Source organism: Neoarius graeffei, chromosome 13 (assembly GCF_027579695.1).
Source record: "Neoarius graeffei isolate fNeoGra1 chromosome 13, fNeoGra1.pri, whole genome shotgun sequence".
Classification (NCBI taxonomy): Eukaryota; Metazoa; Chordata; class Actinopteri; order Siluriformes; family Ariidae; genus Neoarius; species Neoarius graeffei.
This window is the reverse complement of record NC_083581.1, coordinates 69,034,052-69,058,366: the sequence shown is the minus strand read 5'-3', so window position 1 is coordinate 69,058,366 and position 24,315 is coordinate 69,034,052. Positions and strand designations below refer to the sequence as shown.

The following is a 24,315-nucleotide window of genomic DNA, read 5'->3' as shown; positions in this document are numbered from 1 at the left end:
TGCATGAAATCGCTCGCTTCGCGCAGTCAAGCAGACAGAGGAAGTCCGTGTGTGTGCGCATGCGCAGGTTTACCACCTTCTTCTTCTTTTGGGTTTTACGGCAGCTGGCATCCACAGTGTTGCATTACTGCCATCTACAGGTTTACCTTTGACCGTGCACTGACAGTTACACTGACATTCTGTCGCTAAACGAACAGCTGATCACACCGAGGTGCTCGCTGAGCGCCGATATTTATTAGTTTGGTCCTGCGTTTCCTTTCCTTCGTATATAACATAACGTCTTTTCTTCACGCTTTCTTTCCGTTACTGTAGTCGGTCTTTCACGTTTCATTCGCACACTCACGTCTTCCGTTTTTCTCTCCTGTTTCAAATTTGTATCCCACAATGCCTTGCGCGAACTGGGAAAGCCCACCATGTCATGCATGATGTGGTATCTTGTATTGCGTCATGGTGAAGCAGGAAAAAATAGCAGAGAATTTAGGGCCACGTGGCTTTAAATTCATTAATTGTTCTATTTGAAAAAAGCCTAACAAAATTAGCCTGTGATTTGAATTCAGTAGCTTTCGGGCCACTAAACAAAAATAATTGGGTGTCGGGGAAAATTATTTTAATGACCTCCACTTGAAAAATCTGAAAGGCAGTCTACATTTAATAGTGTATTTTCTATTCCTGATTGTTGTCAGAATTATGTAAGTGCTTGTATTTAAAGGCAATGGTCTTAATGCTATAGATATCCCCCGTCTCCTACACTTCTACTAAAAACTCTACAAATGAGGTGTGGAGGAATGGCAAAGAAAAGCACATTCTACATAATAAGGAATCCACTTTCAGTCATGATGGACTAATATATTATAAGATACCCTCACGGTCTGTCGAGAACAAGGGAGTATGGTCGACCTATAGGACAGACCACTGTTATGGCCACCTATGATGGACCACTGCCGATGAAACAGGCACCGTTGAATGTCAAGTTTGTGGATTTTGGAAGATCTGCAAGAATGAGAAGGGTTTGAAGATATATCAGTGTTCATGTCACCAGTAGTAATGTGCAAGCCACAGGACAACCCAGTGATACGGAGGAGAGGTCGAGGCCAGTGTATAACCACAGCATTCAGAATCTCCAGGCATACTGCAGAAAGGGCAGTCATACCAAAATCACAGCTGTATCAGGGGGCATAAGGAAGCATCACGGGAGGGTGGAGTGAGAGGAGCGAGGAGAGGAATTAGTGAAGTGGCCAGCTGCAGCAAACAAAAGAGAATGGGAAATACTTGATAAGGATGTAGACTAGATGTTAGATATTATCATGGCAGGAAATGTAGGGAAAAGCTGATAGAAATGTTAACAATCATCTGGACAATGTGAGTAGATCACTTTTGGAAAAAAGATAGGAAACCCACAGCAGGGAAGAGGCTTATAGAGAACAGATGTCTGAAGGAGATCGGTAACCTATGGGACAACCTATACAAAGGGAGGCAGTGGAGTTGCTGCATCATGCTGACATTTTTGGCACAGTGAACCAAGGTAGCTTGGACTGGGCTGGAAAAGACGAAACCCAAGGAAGCGTCATGGTATGGTGTAGGATGCCTGAAGAGAGGAAAGGAATGCCAGGTCTGGAGCATGGAGGCACACTGGCTTAAGTTACTACGGTACTTTCCTCTGTGTATGATGGTCTACTGACAGCAAAAAAAAATCTCCGAAGATGGAGACTAGTGTTGTAGTCAAGACCACCTAAACCAAGACCAAGTCATGACCAAGACCAGAGTGTATCAAGGCCAAGACAAGACCAAGACTTTAAGGGGTTGAGATCAAGTCATGATCAAGACCAAGGCAGGGCAAGACCAAGTCAGACCAGGACCAGACTGGTGTCTGTGAAGGAGGGCGGGGAGGGGTGATAGCCGTTAACAGGAAGGAAAAAAAATCAAATTAGCAATGAGTCACATTCTTAGTTGCATTTGAAGCAGGAAATTTTACATCCAATCACAGTAACAATGTTAACAAATAAATCAGACAATACAAAGGCAATTTAGTGAAATCCCCACAGTTGTGGTCTTGACTGGTCTTGAAATAAAATCCTGAGTCCTCTATGTCTGAGACCAAGACAAGGCCAAGTGAAAATGTGATCTATTCCGAGACAAGACCAAGACCTTCAAAAAGTGGTCTTGAGACCGGTCTCGAGACCAAGACTAGTCTCAAGTACTGCAACATTAGTGAAGACTGTCAGATACAGTGGTATGCAAAAGTTTGGGCACCCCTGGTCAAAATCGCTGTTACTGTGAACAGTTAAGCAAGTTGAAGATGAAATGATCTCCAAAAGGCATAAAGTTAAGGATGACTCATTCCCTTTATATTTTGAGGAAAAACATTTTTTTTTTAATTTACATCTTTTACATTTTCAAAATGACAAAAAAGGAAAAAGGCCCGAAGCAAAAGTTTGGGCACCCTGCATGGTTAGTGCCTAGTAACACCCCCTTTGGCAAGTATCACAGCTTGTAAACACTTTTTGTAGCTAGCTTATTACCTGGGGGATTTTCACACATTCGTCCTTGCAAAAGGCTTCCAGTTCTACAAGTTTCTTGGGCTGTCTTGCATGCACTGCTCTTTTGAGATCTATCCACAAATTTTCAATGATGTTTAGGTCAGGGGACTGTGAGGGCCAGGGCAAAACCTTCAGCTTGGGCCTCTTGAGGTATTCCATTGTAGATTTTGAGGTGTGTTTTGGATCATCATCTTATTGTAGGACCCGTCCTCTTTTTAACTTCGGCTTTTTTACAGATGGTGTGATGTTTGCTTCGAGAATTTGCTGGTATTTATTCGAATCCATGCTTCCCTCGACCAATGAAATGTGCCCTGTGCCACTGGCTGCAACACAACCCCAAAGCATGATCGATCCACACCCATGCTTCAGAGTTGGAGAGGTGTTCTTTTCCTGGAATTTGGCACCCTTTTTTCTCCAAACATACCTTTGCACATTGTGGCCAAAAAGTTCTATTTTGATTTCATCGGTCCACAGGACTTGTTTCCAAAATGCATCAGGCTTATTTAGATGTTCATTTGCAAACTTCAGACGCTGAATTTTGTGGTTAGGATGCAGGAATGGTTTTCTTCTGATGACTCTTCCATGAAGGTCATATTTGTTCAGGTGTCGCTGCATAGTAGAACAGTGCACCACCACTCCAGGGTCTGCTAAATCTTTCTGAAGGTCTTTTGCAGTCAAACAGGGGTTTTTATTTGCCTTTCTAGCAATCCAACGAGCAGTTCTTTCAGAAAGTTTTCTTCATCTTCCAGACCTCACCTTGATCTCCACTGTTTCTGTTAACTGCCATTTCTTGATAACATTACGATCTGAGGAAACGGCTACCTGAAAACACTTTGCTATGTTCTTGTAGCCTTCTCCTGCTTTGTGAGCATCAATTATTTTATTATTCAGAATGCGAGGGAGTTGCTTTGAGGAGCCCATGGCTGTTGATTTGAGGGACAAGTTTGAGGAGTCAGAGAATTTATACAGCTTTGAAATCTGCATCATCTGACCTTTCCTAACGAAGAATTTGAACAAGCCACAGCTCAATAAGCTAATTAAGGTCTGGAACCTTGGTAAAAGTTACCTGAGAACTCAAATGTTTTGGGGTGCCCAAACTTTCGCATGGTGTTCCTTTTCTTTTTTCACTCTCCAGTTGTACAAAACAAAAATAATACACAAATCTTGCAGAAAACGCTGAAAAGAAATGTGTCGTCTTTACCTTTATGCCTTTTGGTGATCAGTTCATCTTCTGCTCACTTAACTATTCACAGTAACAGACATTTTCAGTATGCGTGCCCAAACTTTTGCATGCCACTGTATCTGCACATTGTGTAGGAGACAAGCCAGCCTGGAGTTCATCCTCTCTTCCTTCCAAAGAAGTCTGATGGATGGAAGGTTTCTGTGGTGGGATGACAAGGTGCTGGTCCAACCGGCTGTTGGACTGGAGCAAGTAAGGAACAGGAACAAAGAGAAACATGAGAAAAATGGACCATGATTCATCCATTTTCTAAGGTCAGGTGAGAAACCAGTTAAGGAGCCAGGGAGCACAGACAGCAGAGCACAGAGGGAAGAGCTGAACCGTGAAATAACCAGTGCAGGTTTAGGGGTAGTTCCAGGATGCTGGTTCTGCTGTTGAGCCCTTCTGAGGTGTCCTGGACTTAAATCAATGAAACGCTGGTGATGAAGGCACAACCTGAAGAAGCTGCAAGGATCTGACGTGCATCACTCTGTGAAGGGGAATGCATAAAGAAATAAAGTGGAGTGACTGTTGTGACAGCCGGCTCACAGAAACCACAGGGGGTAGAACCCTGTCAAGTGAGCCGGCTGCAATGACCCCAACACATCATACCGCAGATTTTAGACAGTGATGGAATGTTTCTTCACTCATGTGTGATTTTGAAGTCAAGCATGGCGCAGGAAGACCTGATTCACACGTTGTACTTTTATCTCATTGAAATAAAATTTACCTGAAAAACTGCATCCAGTTGTGGGAATTGTAACAAGATTCATTCTAGATCCAGGGTTAACAGAGGCCACGTTTGTACAGTACCATCATTTACTGTTTCTAAGCCTAACTCCCATAGTGCCTTGCGAGATAGCTTTAGCATTTAGCTTGGACCTTTTCCCAGAAAGACAGGACTTTCTTTTTTGTTGTTGTTGACAGTTATTGTTGGTAGTTATTTAGTTGCACCTCTTTTTTCATGTGTATGTTTTTTTTACTCTTTTTATTTAAAGTGTACTCTTTATTTAAACTCTCAAGTTCATATCTTTTTCAGTTGACTATTTTTCATTTAAAGTTATTTTTTTTCTTTTCCCACATTGTATTTACAGTTGTCTCTTTTTAGGTGGCTTGTCCTTCAGTGCTGCTGCAATTCCAGTCACAACAGGGATTGGAATTTACACTGAAATAATTTGTCCTTGTGTTTGTCTTCCTCTACTGGTGAGACTGAAAATCAGACTAAAAAGTTTATCTGGAAAACAGGAGATATGCAGAGATCCGGATCTTGGTTCAAAGGTGACAACTTGCTTAATAAACTGAAGTGACACTCTCATTTGAAGACCAAAGTCCATGACCTAGTGAACCAGTATGAAGATGTATTTACTGATAGAGACTTATATATATATATATATATATATATATATATATATATATATATATTTCATAACGGGGCGGCAAGGTCCGGGTTCGAGCCCCGTGGCCGGCGAGGGCCTTTCTGTGCGGAGTTTGCATGTTCTCCCCGTGTCCGCGTGGGTTTCCTCCGGGTGCTCCGGTTTCCCCCACAGTCCAAAGACATGCAGGTTAGGTTAACTGGTGACTCTAAATTGAGCGTAGGTGTGAATGTGAGCGTGAATGGTTGTCTGTGTCTATGTGTCAGCCCTGTGATGACCTGGCGACTTGTCCAGGGTGTACCCCGCCTCTCGCCCGTAGTCAGCTGGGATAGGCTCCAGCTTGCCTGCGACCCTGTAGAACAGGATAAAGCGGCTAGAGATAATGAGATGAGATATTTCATAACATCTCATCTCATCTCATCTCATTATCTGTCGCCGCTTTATCCTGTTCTACAGGGTCGCAGGCAAGCTGGAGCCTATCCCAGCTGACTACGGGCGAAAGGCGGGGTACACCCTGGACAAGTCGCCAGGTCATCACAGGGCTGACACATAGACACAGACAACCATTCACACTCACACCTACGGTCAATTTAGAGTCACCAGTTAACCTAACCTGCATGTCTTTGGACTGTGGGGGAAACCGGAGCACCCGGAGGAAACCCACGCGGACACGGGGAGAACATGCAAACTCCACACAGAAAGGCCCTCGCTGGCCACGGGGCTCGAACCCGGACCTTCTTGCTGTGAGGCGCCAGCGCTAACCACTACACCACCGTGCCGCCCCTATTTCATAACATAAAATATTTATTTATGTGCTTCTTTAAAGCTATACAGCCTTTCGATTTCATAAAATCTGTGAAATTTAGTTCCCTCTGAAATGTGGTCATTGTGATATATATTTACTTCTGTAATATCTCACAAAATAACAGGCCATTCTGTGGCTGGGAAGTTATTTAATTTGAGGGGATTAAAGCAAATAACGTGCATGAAATTGCTCACTTCGCACAGTCCAGCAGACAGAGGAAGTCCGTGTACGCATGCGCGGGTTTATCTTCTTCTTTTGGGTTTTACGGCAGCTGGCATCCACAGTGTTGCATTACTGCCATCTACAGGTTTACCTTTGCCTGTGCACTGACAGTTACACTGACATTCTGTCGCTAAACGAGCAGCTGATCACACCGAGGTGCTCGTTGACCGCCGATATTTACAGTGGGGCAAAAAAGTATTTAGTCAGTCACCAATTGTGCAAGTTCTCCCACTTAAAAATATGAGAGAGGCCTGTAATTTTCATCATAGGTACACTTCAACTATGAGAGACAGAATGGAGGAAAGAATCCAGAAAAATCACATTGTCTGATTTTTAAAGAATTTATTTGCAAATTATGGTGGAAAATAAGTATTTGGTCAGTAACAAAAGTTCATCTCAATACTTTGTTATATACCCTTTGTTGGCAATGACAGAGGTCAAACGTTTTCTGTAAGTCTTCACAAGGTTTTCACACACTGTTGCTGGTGTTTTGGCCCATTCCTCCATGCAGATCTCCTCTAGAGCAGTGATGTTTTGGGGCTGTCGCTGGGCAACACGGACTTTCAACTCCCTCCAAAGATTTTCTATGGGGTTGAGATCTGGAGACTGGCTAGGCCACTCCAGGACCTTGAAATGCTTCTTACGAAGCCACTCCTTCGTTGCCCGGGCGGTGTGTTTGGGATCATTGTCATGCTGAAAGACCCAGCCACGTTTCATCTTCAATGCCCTTGCTGATGGAAGGAGGTTTTCACTCAAAATCTCACGATACATGGCCCCATTCATTCTTTCCTTTACACGGATCAGTCGTCCTGGTCCCTTTGCAGAAAAACAGCCCCAAAGCATGATGTTTCCACCCCCATGCTTCACAGTAGGTATGGTGTTCTTTGGATGCAACTCAGCATTCTTTCTCCTCCAAACACGACAAGTTGAGTTTTTACCAAAAAGTTCTATTTTGGTTTCATCTGACCATATGACATTCTCCCAGTCCTCTTCTGGATCATCCAAATGCTCTCTAGCAAACTTCAGATGGGCCTGGACATGTACTGGCTTAAGCAGGGGGACACGTCTGGCACTGCAGGATTTGAGTCCTTGGCGGCATAGTGTGTTACTGATGGTAGCCTTTGTTACTTTGGTCCCAGCTCTCTGCAGGTCATTCACTAGGTCCCCCCGTGTGGTTCTGGGATTTTTGCTCACCGTTCTTGTGATCATTTTGGCCCCACGGGGTGAGATCTTGCGTGGAGCCCCAGATCGAGGGAGATTATCAGTGGTCTTGTATGTCTTCCATTTTCTAATAATTGCTCCCACAGTTGATTTCTTCACACCAAGCTGCTTACCTGTTGCAGATTCAGTCTTCCCAGCCTGGTGCAGGTCTACAATTTTGTTTCTGGTGTCCTTTGACAGCTCTTTGGTCTTGGCCATAGTGGAGTTTGGAGTGTGACTGTTTGAGGTTGTGGACAGGTGTCTTTTATACTGATAACAAGTTCAAACAGGTGCCATTAATACAGGTAACGAGTGGAGGACAGAGGAGCCTCTTAAAGAAGAAGTTACAGGTCTGTGAGAGCCAGAAATCTTGCTTGTTTGTAGGTGACCAAATACTTATTTTACCGAGGAATTTACCAATTAATTCATTAAAAATCCTACAATGTGATTTCCTGGATTCTTTCCCCCCATTCTGTCTCTCATAGTTGAAGTGTACCTATGATGAAAATTACAGGCCTCTCTCCTCTTTTTAAGTGGGAGAACTTGCACAATTGGTGGCTGACTAAATACTTTTTTGCCCCACTGTATTAGTTTGGTCCTGCGTTTCCTTTCCTTCGTATATAACATAATGTGCTTTCTTTCTGTTACTGTAGTCACGGAAAGAAAGGGCAGCATGGTGGTGTAGTGGTTAGCACGGTCAACTCACAGCAATAAGGTTCTGAGTTCGAACCCAGCGGCCGGCGAGGGCCTTTCTGTGTGGAGTTTGCATGTTCTCCCCGTGTTTGTGTGGGTTTCCTCCGGGTGCTCCGGTTTCCCCCACAGTCCAAAGACATGCGGTTAGGTTAATATGGGACGGCCTTGGGCTGAGGTGCCCTTGAGCAAAGCACCTAACTCCCAACTGCTCCCCGGGCGCTGTTAGCATGGCTGCCCACTGCTCTGGGTATGTATGTGTGTGTGCTCATTGCTCGTGTGTGTGTGTGTGTGTTCACTGCTTCAGATGGGTTAAATGCAGAGAGGAAATTTCACAAGTGTGTGATGAATAAAGTTGTGCTTGTTTTCTTTCTTTCTAGTCGGTCTGCCCTTTTTCTCTCCTGTGTCAAATTTGTATCCCACAATGCCTTGCGCGAACGGTGAAAGCCCACCCTGTGATACATGACGTAGTATCTTGAATCAGGTCATGGGTGAAGAAGCAGGAAAAAATAGCAGTGAATTTAGGGCCACGTGGAGATCAATTCATTAACTGAATCATTGAAGTCTGTGATTCGAATTCTGTAGGTTTAAGAAAGAGAAAATTCTGTTTTCTCTCTCTTCTCCCCCCCCCCCCCCCCCCCCCAAAAAAAAAATCTGTCCCTCTGAGTTACATGTCGGTCCTGGGATCGAGTTGCTGACCTCTTCTGCTCCTCGGACCTGCCTGATCCATCCTGGTGCCCTGTGTCTGGTTAGAGTCTCATCGCATCGCTCCTGTGGAGGACGGCCCCATGTGGACAGTTGGGGGTCGCGCCTGGAGGACGCTCTCAGTGGTGCTTTTGTGGCTGGGGACTGCAGTTGACTTGCTGACTTTAGGACTACGGTTGTCGTGGACGGTTTTGCGCTCGGGTTTCCGTCGGTGGGGGGTTTATAGCATCAACAAAGCTGACTTTGTTAGGACTGTTAATGTTATAGTCATGCTGTCTGTTGTTGCCCGGATGAGGATGGGTTCCCTTTTGAGTCTGGTTCCTCTCGAGGTTTCTTCCTCATGTCGTCTGAGGGAGTTTTTCCTTGCCACCGTCGCCACAGGCTTGCTCATTGGGGATAGATTAGGGATAAAATTAGCTCATGTTTTAAGTCTGTAAAGCTGCTTTGCGACAATGTTTATTGTTAAAAGCGCTGTACAAATAAACTTGACTTGACTTAAGTCCACTAAACAAAAATAATTAGGTGTCAGGGAGAATTCTTTTCATGACCTACACTTGAACAATCTGAAAGGCAGTACAGCTTAGTGTTGTGACGTTCGCGAACGAACCGATTCTTTTGAACGGCTCCTAGGCATGAACGACGAGAACCGAGTCTCGAGCTGGGGGAGCCGTTCTTTCTCATCTCATCTCATTATCTCTAGCCGCTTTATCCTTCTACAGGGTCGCAGGCAAGCTGGAGCCTATCCCAGCTGACTACGGGCGAAAGGCGGGGTACACCCTGGACAAGTCGCCAGGTCATCACAGGGCTGACACATAGACACAGACAACCATTCACACTCACACCTACGGTCAATTTAGAGTCACCAGTTAACCTAACCTGCATGTCTTTGGACTGTGGGGGAAACCGGAGCACCCGGAGGAAACCCACGCGGACACGGGGAGAACATGCAAACTCCGCACAGAAAGGCCCTCGCCGGCCACGGGGCTCGAACCCGGACCTTCTTGCTGTGAGGCGCCAGCGCTAACCACTACACCACCGTGCCGCCGCCGTTCTTTCTGTCTTTCTTTTTCTGTACTGTGTTTCAGATGAAAAAGCTTTTGCCCAAGGACAAGAAGTAGGCTAAACAGCATTTGCCTTTTATTTATTCAAGTTTTATCTGTTTGCCTAATAGTTCAAATTGTTTTGTATATAGTTTATAATGTTGTTGTGTGATATTAATGATAATATTGTGGGAAAACTACTTTGCACGGGCGTTCATTTAATTTATTCTATCGTCATTTTGTTTGTTCTATTTTTGTGTATTTTATTTATTTATCTGTTTGTCTAGTTGTATCTATTTTTCTAATAATATATATTTTGCATTAATAGTTTGTTTTTTCCTATTAAAATAATCTTGTGTTCTTGTTATAACTTTATCTATTTATCTGACTGTTTAGTTGTATCTATTTTTGTTACAATTTCAATATTTTTAATATAGAAAGTTTGTTTTTTTCTATTAAAATGTTCTTGTGTGATAACTAGTTCTTGTGTTATATTTATTGTAGTTGTATCTATTTTGTATCTCAGACTTAAATATTTTTGTAAAACAAGTGTTTTTCTATAAAATATTCTTGCGTTCTTGAAAACTAGTGGGTTCTTTTTTTTTTTTTTTTACAGAAAAGCCGTTCTGCATGGACATTCATTGAAGCCCTCATTGTTTTTTAATGGCTATTTATGAGCGTTTAGGGGTTACAATAATGTAAGTCTAGGTTGCTTTATACTGTATAAAAGGTATGTCCAGAAATATTGAGGTCACTGTCTAAGCAGAGGGATCTGGCTTCTTTAGACGCTGTCTTCTTAAAACTGAATAAATATTTAAAAAGAGCCAAATGAGCCAGTCTTTTGAACGGCTCTTTTCAAAGAACGGATCACAAAGATGCGGATCCCATCAAAGAGCCATAAATCCCATCTCTAGCACAGCTTTAAAGTGCCATTCCACCATTGGATGTATTCTTTGGCATAAAATACAATATATTTTATGACAACATGACTAGACAGAGAAAACTTTTAGCTTCAAAATGATATATCAAACATAATTTTTTGACAACGACAAGTATATTAATTTTGCGACCAAAGTCACCTACCCTTTTAATTTCCACGCGGTAATGAAATGTGATGTCATCGGCAGGTTCCCCTTCTTGTGTACCACGTGTCGGTCTATTTTTAGACCAGGAAACTCCCAAAGTGAGGCGGCACGGTGGTGTAGTGGTTAGCTCTGTCGCCTCACAGCAAGAAGGTCCTGGGTTCGAGCCCCGTGGCCGGCGAGGGCCTTTCTGTGTGGAGTTTGCATGTTCTCCCCGTGTCCGCGTGGGTTTCCTCCGGGTGCTCCGGTTTCCCCCACAGTCCAAAGACATGCAGGTTAGGTTAACTGGTGACTCTAAATTGGCCGTAGGTGTGAATGTGAGTGTGAATGGTTGTCTGTGTCTATGTGTCAGCCCTGTGATGACCTGGTGACTTGTCCAGGGTGTACCCCGCCTTTCGCCCGTAGACAGCTGGGATAGGCTCCAGCTTGCCTGCAACCCTGTAGAACAGGATAAAGCGGCTAGAGATAATGAGATGAGATGAGAACTCCCAAAGTGAGAGAGTCATTTCTCCTCGTATACGGGGGCCAAAAAAATTGCGAAAAATTTTGAGTTAATCTTTCAGTCAGCTAGATTTATTGGTATTAGCTAGATTTCTCATCTCATCTCATTATCTCTAGCCGCTTTATCCTTCTACAGGGTTGCAGGCAAGCTGGAGCCTATCCCAGCTGACTACGGGCGAGAGGCGGGGTACACCCTGGACAAGTCGCCAGGTCATCACAGGGCTGACACATAGACACAGACAACCATTCACACCTACGGTCAATTTAGAGTCACCAGTTAACCTAACCTGCATGTCTTTGGACTGTGGGGGAAACCGGAGCACCTGGAGGAAACCCACGCGGAGAACATGCAAACTCCGCACAGAAAGACCCTCGCCGGCCCCGGGGCTCGAACCCAGGACCTTCTTGCTGTGAGGCGACAGCGCTAACCACTACACCACCGTGCCGCCTTAGCTAGATTTATTGGTATTATTTTTATCGCGTTCTATCCGCCATTGCTGATAATATGTGCCACGTCACACGTCACGTGGTACACAAGAAGGGGAACCTGTTGATGACATCACGCGTGGAAATTAAAAGGGTAGGTGACTTTGGTCGCAAAATTAATATACTTGTCGTTGTCAAAAAATTATGTCATTTTGAAGCTAAAAGATTTCTCTATCTAGTGATACTATTTATATATGTTGTCAAAATATATTGTATTTTATGCCAAAGAATACATCCAATGGTGGAATGGCACTTTAATATTGAGAGCAATAAAGCCCCGCGCATGCGCACTGTAGCGGCTGCGGCTCTGGATTGATTATTCGGCCTGATCCAGACTCGACTAATCACTGCACTTCAGCGACTTGAGCCTGTTCCCTTGCTAACTCACTGGCCAGGCTGGAGTGGAAGATGGCGTCCTCAGAACAGCCAGAGCAGGTAGTTAAACTTCACCTTAAACTTCCACCATGTGAGTTCGGGGCATGATTTAAGCCTCAGTCCTGTTTTGCTAACTGCTAATGAGACTGTAGCATTTAGTTTGGAGTTTTGTTTTATTTTATTTTTAGCTGGCGAGCTGTTTCTGACCGGTCCAGGCCAGATAACGGTATTAATAACAGTGACAGAAGGAGCTTTAGCATGATATTACAGGTGCTGAGACACTGTTTGGGCTTTTGACGTGTATAAACAAACTCAGAAGCTAACCTAGCGTGCAGTCTTAGATAGCTTAGCTTAGCCTGAGTCCAAGGATCTGGCAGCTAGCATGCTAATAGAGGTGCACTGGCTACCCAGCTAGAGCACCTGTTTATACACTACCGTTCAAAAGTTTGGGGTCACCCAGACAACTTAGTGTTTTCCATGAAAAGTCACACTTTTATTTCCCACCATAAGTTGTAAAATGAATAGAAAATATAGTCAAGACATTTTTCTGGCCATTTTGAGCATTTAATCGACCCCACAAATGTGATGCTCCAGAAACTCAATCTGCTCAAAGGAAGGTCAGTTTTATAGCTTCTCTAAAGAGCTCAACTGTTTTCAGCTGTGCTAACATGATTGTACAAGGGTTTTCTAATCATCCATTAGCCTTCTGAGGCAATGAGCAAACACATTGTACCATTAGAACACTGGAGTGAGAGTTGCTGGAAATGGGCCTCTATACACCTATGGAGATATTGCACCAAAAACCAGACATTTGCAGCTAGAATAGTCATTTACCACATTAGCAATGTATAGAGTGGATTTCTGATTAGTTTAAAGTGATCTTCATTGAAAAGAACAGTGCTTTTCTTTCAAAAATAAGGACATTTCAAAGTGACCCCAAACTTTTGAACGGTAGTGTAAATAAACAAAAAAAACTCCAAAAGTACTGGATTGTACTTGTTCTGGTGCAAAGGCGAATTAAAGTTTCATATCAATGCGCTGGTTGTATTACAACAGGGGTGTACAAACTTTCCTCCCCAAGAGAGACCAGATTAGAACACATCACCATCCCAGAGATCAGTCACCCACATGATATTCTTTATGAATTATACAAAATACTTTCAGGTTTAATTTAAGATTATTTAGTGTAGTGGTTAGCGCTGTCGCCTCACAGCAAGAAGGTCCTGGGTTCTAGCCCGGTGGCCGGCGAGGGCCTTTCTGTACGGAGTTTGCATGGTGTCCACGTGGGTTTCCTCCGGGTGCTCCGGTTTCCCCCACAGTCCAAAGACATGCAGGTTAGGTTAACTGGTGACTCTAAATTGACCGTAGGTGTGAATGTGAGTGTGAATGGTTGTCTGTGTCTATGTGTCAGCCCTGTGATGACCTGGCGACTTGTCCAGGGTGTACCCCGCCTTTCGCCCGTAGTCAGCTGGGATAGGCTCCAGCTCGCCTGCGACCCTGTAGAACAGGATAAAGCGGTTAGAGATAATGAGATGATTCACAAATCATCTTTTCGCTGCTCCCGATTAGGCATCGCCACAGCGGATCTTTTGTCTCCATTGCTCCCTGTCTTCCACATCCTTCTCTACCACACTTGCCACTTTCATGTCCTCTCCCACCACATCCATGTACAACCCCGATTCCAAAAAGGTTGGGACAAAGTACAAATTGTAAATAAAAATGGAATGCAATAATTTACAAATCTCAAAAACTGATATTGTATTCACAATAGAACATAGACAACATATCAAATGTCGAAAGTGAGACATTTTGAAATTTCATGCCAAATACTGGCTCATTTGAAATTTCATGACAGCAACACATCTCAAAAAAGTTGGGACAGGGGCAATAAGAGGCTGGAAAAGTTAAAGGTACAAAAAAGGAACAGCTGGAGGACCAAACTGCAACTCATTAGGTCAAGTGGCAATAGGTCATTAACATGACTGGGTATAAAAAGAGCATCTTGGAGTGGCAGCGGCTCTCAGAAGTAAAGATGGGAAGAGGATCACCAATCCCCCTAATTCTGCGCCGACAAATAGTGGAGCAATATCAGAAAGGAGTTCGACAGTGTAAAATTGCAAAGAGTTTGAACATATCATCATCTACAGTGCATAATATCATCAAAAGATTCAGAGAATCTGGAAGAATCTCTGTGCGTAAGGGTCAAGGCCGGAAAACCATACTGGGTGCCCGTGATCTTCGGGCCCTTAGACGGCACTGCATCACATACAGGCATGCTTCTGTATTGGAAATCACAAAATGGGCTCAGGAATATTTCCAGAGAACATTATCTGTGAACACAATTCACCGTGCCATCCGCCGTTGCCAGCTAAAACTCTATAGTTCAAAGAAGAAGCCGTATCTAAACATGATCCAGAAGCGCAGACGTCTTCTCTGGGCCAAGGCTCATTTAAAATGGACTGTGGCAAAGTGGAAAACTGTTCTGTGGTCAGATGAATCAAAATTTGAAGTTCTTTATGGAAATCAGGGACGCCGTGTCATTCGGACTAGGCAAGGCAAGTTTATTTATATAGCACATTTCATACACAATGGCAGTTCAATGTGCTTTACAGAAGTAAAAACAAAAACAGTAAACAATAGAGAAAAAAAATTACATAAAATAATTTTTTTATTCTAAAACAATTAATTAAAAGAAAATAATAAGAATTAAACACTAGTAGAAATAAAATAATAAAATGCCAAAAAGAAAACTAAGGACTAAAGAGGAGAAGGACGACCCAAGTTGTTATCAGCGCTCGATTCAGAAGCCTGCATCTCTGATGGTATGGGGTTGCATTAGTGCGTGTGGCATGGGCAGCTTACACATCTGGAAAGACACCATCAATGCTGAAAGGTATATCCAGGTTCTAGAGCAACATATGCTCCCATCCAGACGACGTCTCTTTCAGGGAAGACCTTGCATTTTCCAACATGACAATGCCAAACCACATACTGCATCAATTACAGCATCATGGCTGCGTAGAAGAAGGGTCCGGGTACTGAACTGGCCAGCCTGCAGTCCAGATCTTTCACCCACAGAAAACATTTGGCGCATCATAAAACGGAAGATACGACAAAGACCTAAGACAGTTGAGCAACTAGAATCCTACATTAGACAAGAATGGGTTAACATTCCTATCCCTAAACTTGAGCAACTTGTCTCCTCAGTCCCCAGACGTTTACAGACTGTTGTAAAGAGAAAAGGGGATGTCTCACAGTGGGAAACATGGCCTTGTCCCAACTTTTTTGAGATGTGTTGTCATGAAATTTAAAATCACCTAATTTTCTTCTTTAAATGAAACATTTTCTCAGTTTAAACATTTGATATGTCATCTATGTTCTATTCTGAATAAAATATGGAATTCTGAAACTTCCACATCATTGCATTCCGTTTTTATTTACAATTTGTACTTTGTCCCAACTTTTTTGGAATCGGGGTTGTATCTCTTCGTTTTCGTTTGCCTGGCAGCTCCATCCTCAACATTCTCCTTCCAGCATGCTCTGCATCTCTTCTCAGGATGTGCCCGTACCATCTTAGTCTCATCTGTCTTAGCTTCATTCCCAAGCTCTCCACATGTGCTGTCCCTCTGATGTGCTCGTTCCTTATCCTGTCCAACCTCCCATCGCAAACCTTAACATCCTCAACTCCGCCACCTCCAACTTTGCCTCCTGTCTCTTCGTTAAGGGTACGGTCTCCAATCCGTACATCACAGCTGGCCTCACAACTGTCTTGTACATCTTACCTTTCACTTTTGCTGGGACTTTCCTATCACAAATGACTCCCGAAATCCTTCTCCAACTGCTCCACCCTGCCTGCACTCTCTTTCTCACCTCACTATCGCAGCCCCCATTTTCCTGCACAGTTGACCCCAGGTACTCGAATTCACCAAGTTTCTTTACGTCGACTCCTTGCATCTTCACTACACTCTCATCCCCGTTCTCACTGATGCACATGTATTCTGCTTTGCTACGGCTCAGTCACATGATTCACAAATATACTTTATAATTCACTCAGTGACACGTATGTATATAAAACCTTGAACAAGTTTCATTTCAGAAACTTTTCATGCTGTTACATTTATTCACAGACTGACGCTCGACATTTAAGATCTCCTCGCTGTGTGTGGATTTTTTTTTTTAAGGTTTTCCTGATGCGGTTCGATTCATTTTCTTTTCAAAACGGCTGCGATCAGATGAATATAAATTCGAGGTTATGATCGAACGAATGTGATGACAGTCCGTGCGTAGTTATCGGAAGCATCACCACTTATAACATAACGTAATGTTGTTAAGGTTATACAGGGCTTCCGTGAGGAAAAACTGGAAAGAATAGAGTGGCAGCTACAATTATCGACAGTCCATAATTATCGACACGTTTTCAGGTTTATCGATAAACAATTTTACAAAGGTGAGTTTGAGTTACAGCAGTTATTATTGGTTAATCAACCGGAAGACTCGCTTCACCCTTTGATCTTGTCGTCTGATGACACAGGTCATTACCGGAGATGGAAATTTTTTTTTTTTTTTTTTTTAGTACGATCAACAATTTTAATGAAAACCCGGACGTTATCATTGCAGGTAAGCATCATGGACATGTTTTTGCTGATCAAATTCACCGATATTTCATGATCTTGTCGAAACCTACTTTGTTTCTTACTCTTTCATTTGACGGGTGCCATTTTGTATCTAAACGCGAGTTTGAGAAGTCACGTGAGGTGTCGATAATAGCGATCACTTTCACCGGTGTCCACCATTATCAACACCCTGTGGAATTAAGGGACATTTACAACTGTTATGGATCCATCTTTGCGTAACGTTGAAGTAGATGAAGTACTTAAATCAGACCTGGGCATTTTACGGCCCGCGGGCCGGATCCGGCCCTTTGGTTCATTCTGACCGGCCCGCGTAGGGTTAATTAGAAATTACAAAATAAACTTATTTTCTAATTTTACCTCGTGCATGGACTGAATGTGCATTGCTTTTATTTTGAAGTTGCGTTCAACAAAAACGCAATGCGCGCGACATGAATGTGACATGAAATCCCACGAAACCTAATCCCGCGATAACTACTTCCGTAATTTGTCCAGACCAACCACAAACTTGTACGTCATCCTTCAAACGGTCCAGCCAATCACATAGTGTGACGTCACCAGCAGGCGCCGGAGCCCGAGCCGATCTGTAGATCTGATACCTACACTGAATCGACACGGCATCATTATTATAATATGATGTATCTTGCTTGATATGTGGAGTAGAAAGACAATATTGTGATGTCTTTTTATTGTGTTTTGGGGTGAATGTGACTGAAAAAAATGGTGCAAACGTTCATATTTTGTTAACCATTGTTTTGGGAAATTTGATTGAATAAATGACATTTTTTGTAAGGCAACCTCGTTTTTTCCACACTCTTACCAGTCTTAGCAGCTTGTAAAAACAATGTTATTTATTGCTTTATATAAAGAAATACAATTAATATTATGCAGAGTTTAGTTCAGCCTTTTGGTCCCGCCATCCACAAGATTCTGTTTCTCATGTGGCCCCATGGAAAAAATAATTGCCCACCCCGACTTTTAAATAAATAAATGAAAGTGCTGTGATTTTTTTTTATATATATATATATATATATATTTTTTTTTTTTCCCCCTTATTCATAACAGAATGGAATTTTTATAGAGTATTTGGAATCTGATTGCGGTAAATAGAATTAGACCAGAATTAAATTCCTAGCAGATAAAAAAATTACATGTTTGAAATATTCAGATTTTTCTCTTCCTTTCAGATTTTTTTTTTTCAGTTTGTTGTAAATATCTACCACATATTGAAATATCAGTAGACATTTTATATTTTTATTTGTAAAAATATAAAGTTTTGGTTCGAGAAAGGACATGCGATCTTTGACCTGGATTTTCATGTGGTTACAGTGTCAATCGCCTGTTGACATTTATTGGTAAACTAGAAATTAATACAAACAACAACGAAGGATTAACAAAATGTGATCTTCGAAAATACTTCAAGTGGAACAAAAATTTTCTGACACAGGTTAAACATCAGTTCATTTGTTTACAAACATTAGAATTACTTCCTCATTTACATAAGCACCGACATTGATATATTTATATAAAATATATTTTGTACTAGGGCGGCACGGTGGTGTAGTGGTTAACGCTGTCGCCTCACAGCGAGAAGGTCCGGGTTCGAGCCCCGTGGCCGGCGAGGGCCTTTCTGTGTGGAGTTTGCATGTTCTCCCCGTGTCCGCGTGGGTTTCCTCCGGGTGCTCCGGTTTCCCCCACAGTCCAAAGACATGCAGGTTAGGTTAACTGGTGACTCTAAATTGAGCGTAGGTGTGAATGTGAGTGTGAATGGTTGTCTGTGTCTATGTGTCAGCCCTGTGATGACCTGGCGACTTGTCCAGGGTGTACCCCGCCTTTCGCCCGTAGTCAGCTGGGATAGGCTCCAGCTTGCCTGCGACCCTGTAGAACAGGATAAAGCGGCTACAGATAATGAGATGAGATATTTTGTACTAAATATGTCTATGTAAAACAAAATTTTAAATAAAAACCATGTTTCGTTAACTTAATACCACATACTGATTATTTTTTTAAAATAAATAATCAATCATCTGGATGTCGATACTTGTGGAATGGTGTCACGTGATCTGATACGCTAAGTAATCAGGAATCAATTCCCTTTTTTTTTTTTCTCCCCCAGAGGAAGTTTGAGTAATTATTCATGCACAATTTGCGTATTGAAAGTCTTTTCTACTTTTGCAACAGCCAAAAGATCATTAAGGTGTCCATAATTGTAACTGCTGCTCTAGTGGCCCCCGAGTGCAGCAAGGTGCAAAGGGCATGCCGGTGTAGGCGGCGTACAAGCTTGGGGGGGGCAATATTTTAATTATAATTTACTGAATTCCCACCCAACCAAACAACCCAAAATCAATCCGATACCCACTGACATCTCACAAGCAGTGTTCTGTTCCAAAGGAGACTGCAGTTTATTTCACATCAAATAAAGTGAATGGTGATGCAACATGGCACGAGTCGTTCAAAATACCGATCGTTAAATTTTGGCAATAGTGCGGATACCTAAATACTCGAGCTGGCCAGCAACACGCAGCGAGCCGACCGTCACGGTCTCACAGCGATGGTCTGCCACTGTTGCTGAGTTGTTTTCTGGGCAATTCCATGTAAATGTCAACCTCACCATGCAAAAATAAAGCAACATGTAATACATCAAAACCACTCCCAGAGATATCACCTAGGCCTGTATTTTACAGATGTGAATAAGTTGAACCAATTTGTAACCAACCTAATATGTCACTGTCAGTCTTTCTTTCTTATAATGTAAAACCCAAGCTAAAATCAACTTTGATCATGTACAATTCTATATTATTGCCACAAGCCACAGAAATGTATGCTAAAATCCACAAAACAGCAAAACAATAGCCATCCTAAATATTATTTAAGGACTTTGATAGTTTTAGCTGATATTTAGAGAGTTTTTCAAAGGGTTATGGTGGTTAAATTGCTGATTTTCTAAACATATGCCATGTCTATTTCAGACGCGTCACATCCATAACGGAATTTCGTCACATCCATAACGCTGACTTTTCCTTCCGAAACTCTGCATGAAATACAAAATATTTTAAACAAAGATTTTTTAATATTCACCTTGGACCCCTCTATCAAACGGATATCTCCATTTCGACATTAGGTTTACGATTTCACAGAGTTTGATAAAAATGTACAGTCACCCAAGAAAAGTGATACTTTTTCTGTCACATCCATAACGCATCTTTTATTGGCGTTTTCTGGCATGCCCTCGATGTACTATGGGAATTGTTCTTGTTCTATCACTTCTCCAGTATGGTACAGCCTTAAAATATGCAACACCTGTTTAAATACTGGGAGACAATAAACCATGCACTGGGTCATTTGTTGCCATTTTGAGTTCAAGTGTCACGTCCATAACGCTGGAATTGCTCTTCTGCAGTTTTCTTTGTGAGAAACTCTGTAATTAAGCTGCGACCTGTCTGTGTTTTGATCACTCGTACCCGGCTTGAAGGCTCCACCTTTTTTGCGTAAGTTACCTATGAATATTAATTGTGCATTGCTTGTCCAGTCAACGCAGGATACCGCAGACACTCAGCCAATCAGTGTGGAATACCCTTCTCTGACATCAGCTGTGAACTCGGGTCAAGTTCAGGGCCATGGGCTCGCATGGGCTGGATTGATTACCTGCTCAAAGGCTACAAAACACATGCATGTTGGTTCTAGCTTTATACCGTCGGCCTAAATTGTAAGCATTGTGGCGGCGGTTTGATTGGTAGCGGCATGCCACTCAGCGTATTGGTTAATAAATGAAGCGTAGTGGGAAATCCTGTTGTAGGTGGACTTTGGGAACCTGACATACAGTTGGTCCAATTAATGTCCATCACCATACCATACTTACCAACCCCCAGAGAATGAAAAGCGCTCGATCAGATGGCGTGGCACAGTCGCGCCCTTCTAGAGGAGTCCGGCGGCATGCTTCCCTGTAAAATTAAAAACAACCCACCGCATTCTCCTGCATTCTGAGTGCCATGTTCTACAGGGTCGCAGGCAAGCTGGAGCCTATCCCAGCTGACTACGGGCAAAAGGCGGGGTACACCCTGGACAAGTCACCAGGTCATCACAGGGCTGACACATAGACACAGACAACCATTCACATTCACACCTACGGTCAACTAAGGCTACATCCACACGACAACGGCAACGAGATGTTATTAAAAAAAAAAATCACGTCCACATGGGCAACGGATCAGTAAAATATCAGGTACATATGGCAACGCAACGCTTGCTGAAAACGATGCAATACACATGCCACACCTCTAGGGGCGCTGTAAGACGGTCCCTTCGGAGACACCAGAACAATAGAAGTAGTAAGGACGCATGTGCATAAACTATTATGTGCGAGACTTCATATTAGCCACAGTCAGAAAAATCTGTTTGTAAAATTACATTATAATGACCAAATACAATGAAAAGCATTTTTCCAGTCTCACCTGTTAAAGGTAATCCCATGTGATCTCGTTTGGATGGTAAACCTGTTGGTACAGTTAAACGCAGCACATGAATGAGGCATCTTTATTCTCCGCTTTGACCCATCCAATATGGCGGTGAGGATGACGTATGATTCTACGCGGAAGGCGGCGTCTTTAATGGTCCGGAATAAATTGAATGCTACACGTTGATGGATTAATTTGTTGTTCTACGCTCTTTTTGAGGAATGTATTGTAGGACTTAAACCAACATCTGAAGAGGTGAGATCGCTCCTTTTTTTTCCCTATTTTTGCTGGCGGGATTGACTCTCTCTCTGCACCATTACACAATAAATATTCACAGTGAAAATATTTTGTAAGTGCGTTTCATGAACCAAGTTATAGGATTTGTTGACAACTCGCATTGAGTTCGTTACACTTCTACCCGGCGTGAAGCACATGTGGTTGTGACGTCATCGTAAACAAATCCGTTCTACTCATCCAGACGACTTCGCAACGGCGCCGTTGCCAGATCTTTCCACTCTGGAACCTGTTCTCAAAAGACTTCGTTTTGGGGCACCCAAAACGCCGGTGCCGTGTGGACGCCAGGCCGAAACGATAAACAATTTTATCGGATTCACCTGAATCCGTTGCCGTGTGTACAGGGCCTTAGAGTCACCAGTTAACCTAACCTGCATGTCTTTGGACTGTGGGAGAAACTGGAGCACCCGGAGGAAACCCACGTGGACACGGGGAGAACATGCAAACTCCATACAGAAAGGCCCTCGCCGGCCACGGGGCTCGAACCCGGACCTTCTTGCTGTGAGGTGACGGCGCTAACCACTACACCACCGTGCCGCCCTCGGACCAACGTACTTGATAAAATGCTGCTTCTCAACTTGCCTCAATGCTTTAATGATCCGACAACCAAATCACCTTGAACTTGTTGTCAGAGCAAATTTTTATTTCCATTCAGAGTTTTCATTGTTCACGGATCCCCAGAGCGCTTTTGGGTTTTACAAATATTGGCATGATTTGTTGTAACATGTGAGCTCATTGCTGATTGGCTTGAACCATAATGAGATCCAGTGGAATGGTGCGATAGAGCGATACAGTTTAGATTCAGCATCATTATCGCACTGTTTCATTGGCTCTCAGCTTCACTTAATATGACTCTTTGACGCTATATACTTGTATCTCGTGTGTTGAAAACAGCTGAAATGAGGTCAGAAGAGCAAATCCAGAGTTTCGCTGATTATTTTTAATGTGGTAGTAGTAGTGTTTAGAATTAAAAATGGTAGACTACCGCATGAATCGGTGGAGTTGGTGAATATGCATCACATCTGCCATGTTTATCCCTGTGGAAAGAATTTGCACACGCTACTATAATATTGTTTCTATGTGTAATTATTGATATGGTGATTTATTTATTTATTTTTTAATCCCCTGCTGGCCGAAAGGCCCAAAGGGGGGGATTATGTCATGGCAACGTCTGTACATCCGTCCCGGGAAATGTACTCACCTTCTGAAATCAACTCCTCTCTCAATTTTTGGAGGAATTTCACGAAACTTGGCAGGATTCTTTGTTATATGTCGGTAATACGCATATTGTTATTTTGTTCGATTCAGTCACATTTTACCAGAGTTACAGCCCTTGATTAACAACCTTGTACTTTCACAATTTCATGGAGGTGCGCTCGCCTTCTGACATCAACTCCTCTCACAATTTTTGGACAGATTTCTCGAAGCTTGGCAAAAGACCTTGTTATATGACGGTAATACGCATATCGCGATTTAAGTCAAGTTTATTTTTATAGCGCTTTTAACAATAGACATTGTCACAAAGCAACTTTACGGAATTTTAATGACTTTAAAACGAACTAATTTTATCCCCAGTGAGCAAGCCTGTGGCGACGGTGGCAAGGAAAAACTCCCTCAGACGACATGAGGAAGAAACCTTGAGAGGAACCAGACTCAAAAGGGAACCCAGCCTCATTTGGGCAACAACCGATAGCACGACATTAACAATTTTAACATGAAGTCAGTTTCATTGATGTGTTAAACTCTTCATTGATGGAAACTTGAGTGCAAAACTGTTCATGACAACTGCAGTCCTAAAGTTAGCAAGTCGACTGTCGTCCTCAGCCATAAAAGCATTACTGTAAGTGTCCAGAGCGTCTTCCAAGTGCGACTTTTGACTGTCCATACACAGGAGCGATGTGATGAGACATCAGCCAGACGTAGGGCCTCAGGATGGATCAGGCAGGTCTGAGGAGCAGAAGAGGTCAGCATCTCGATCTCAGGATTGACATGTAACTCAGAGGGACAGATAGTGGGGGGGGGGAACACAGGTTGTTAGGTATGCTCAGTGTCACCTTATGAGTAAGAACAGTCTACATTTTGCGCTGAGTGCAAGCAGGGACTCCGGCAAAACTAACTATGACAGCATAACTAAAAGGGGAGAGCCAGAAGGTAACACAGGCATGAGGGAGCCCTGGGACATAAAGCAGCAGCCACTACACCATCAACAAACCCGAGTGAGCAAGCGAGTGGGGACTGACAGCATCCATACATCCCAGTTTACCAAAACACTCTGTCTGAGGATCCTCCAGATCTCCTCCTTTACCTCATAAACACCATTAACAAAAGGCTTGACTAAACAGATATGTTTTCAGCCGAGACTTAAACGCTGAGACTGTGTCTGATTCCCGAGCACTACTTGGAAGGCTGTTCCATAACTGTGGGGCTTTGTAAGAAAAGGCTCCGCCCCCTGATGTAGCCTTCACTATTGAGGTATTTCACCCACGTGACCAAGTCACGTGACGCAGCCATTTTGGACGGCACGCTTAAGTCCTTCAGTGCAAGGCGGTATGAGATGGTGGAGACCTTTGCACATTTTAACAAGAAAGTAAGCTGTGATTCGTGTTAAATTGGATCTGTCTTTTATCACAAACACTGTACCCAGCCTTGGTACGGAGCCCTGTTTATTTATTTCTGTGTCCCGTTTCTTTCTAGCCTTTGT

At 43.0% G+C, this 24,315-nt stretch overlaps 1 protein-coding gene across 1 annotated transcript in view; it reads left to right on the top strand.

The window, feature by feature from the left end:
• The first annotated feature begins 12,200 nt into the window (after positions 1-12,200).
• The window catches only part of pex14 (peroxisomal biogenesis factor 14), a 315,467-nt gene continuing 303,352 nt past the window's right edge, over positions 12,201-24,315 (top strand). The window contains exon 1 of the mRNA XM_060938413.1: positions 12,201-12,295. Within this exon, the coding sequence (XP_060794396.1) occupies positions 12,269-12,295 (27 nt within the window). The 5' untranslated portion in view covers positions 12,201-12,268. The remainder of the gene's footprint in view (positions 12,296-24,315) is intronic.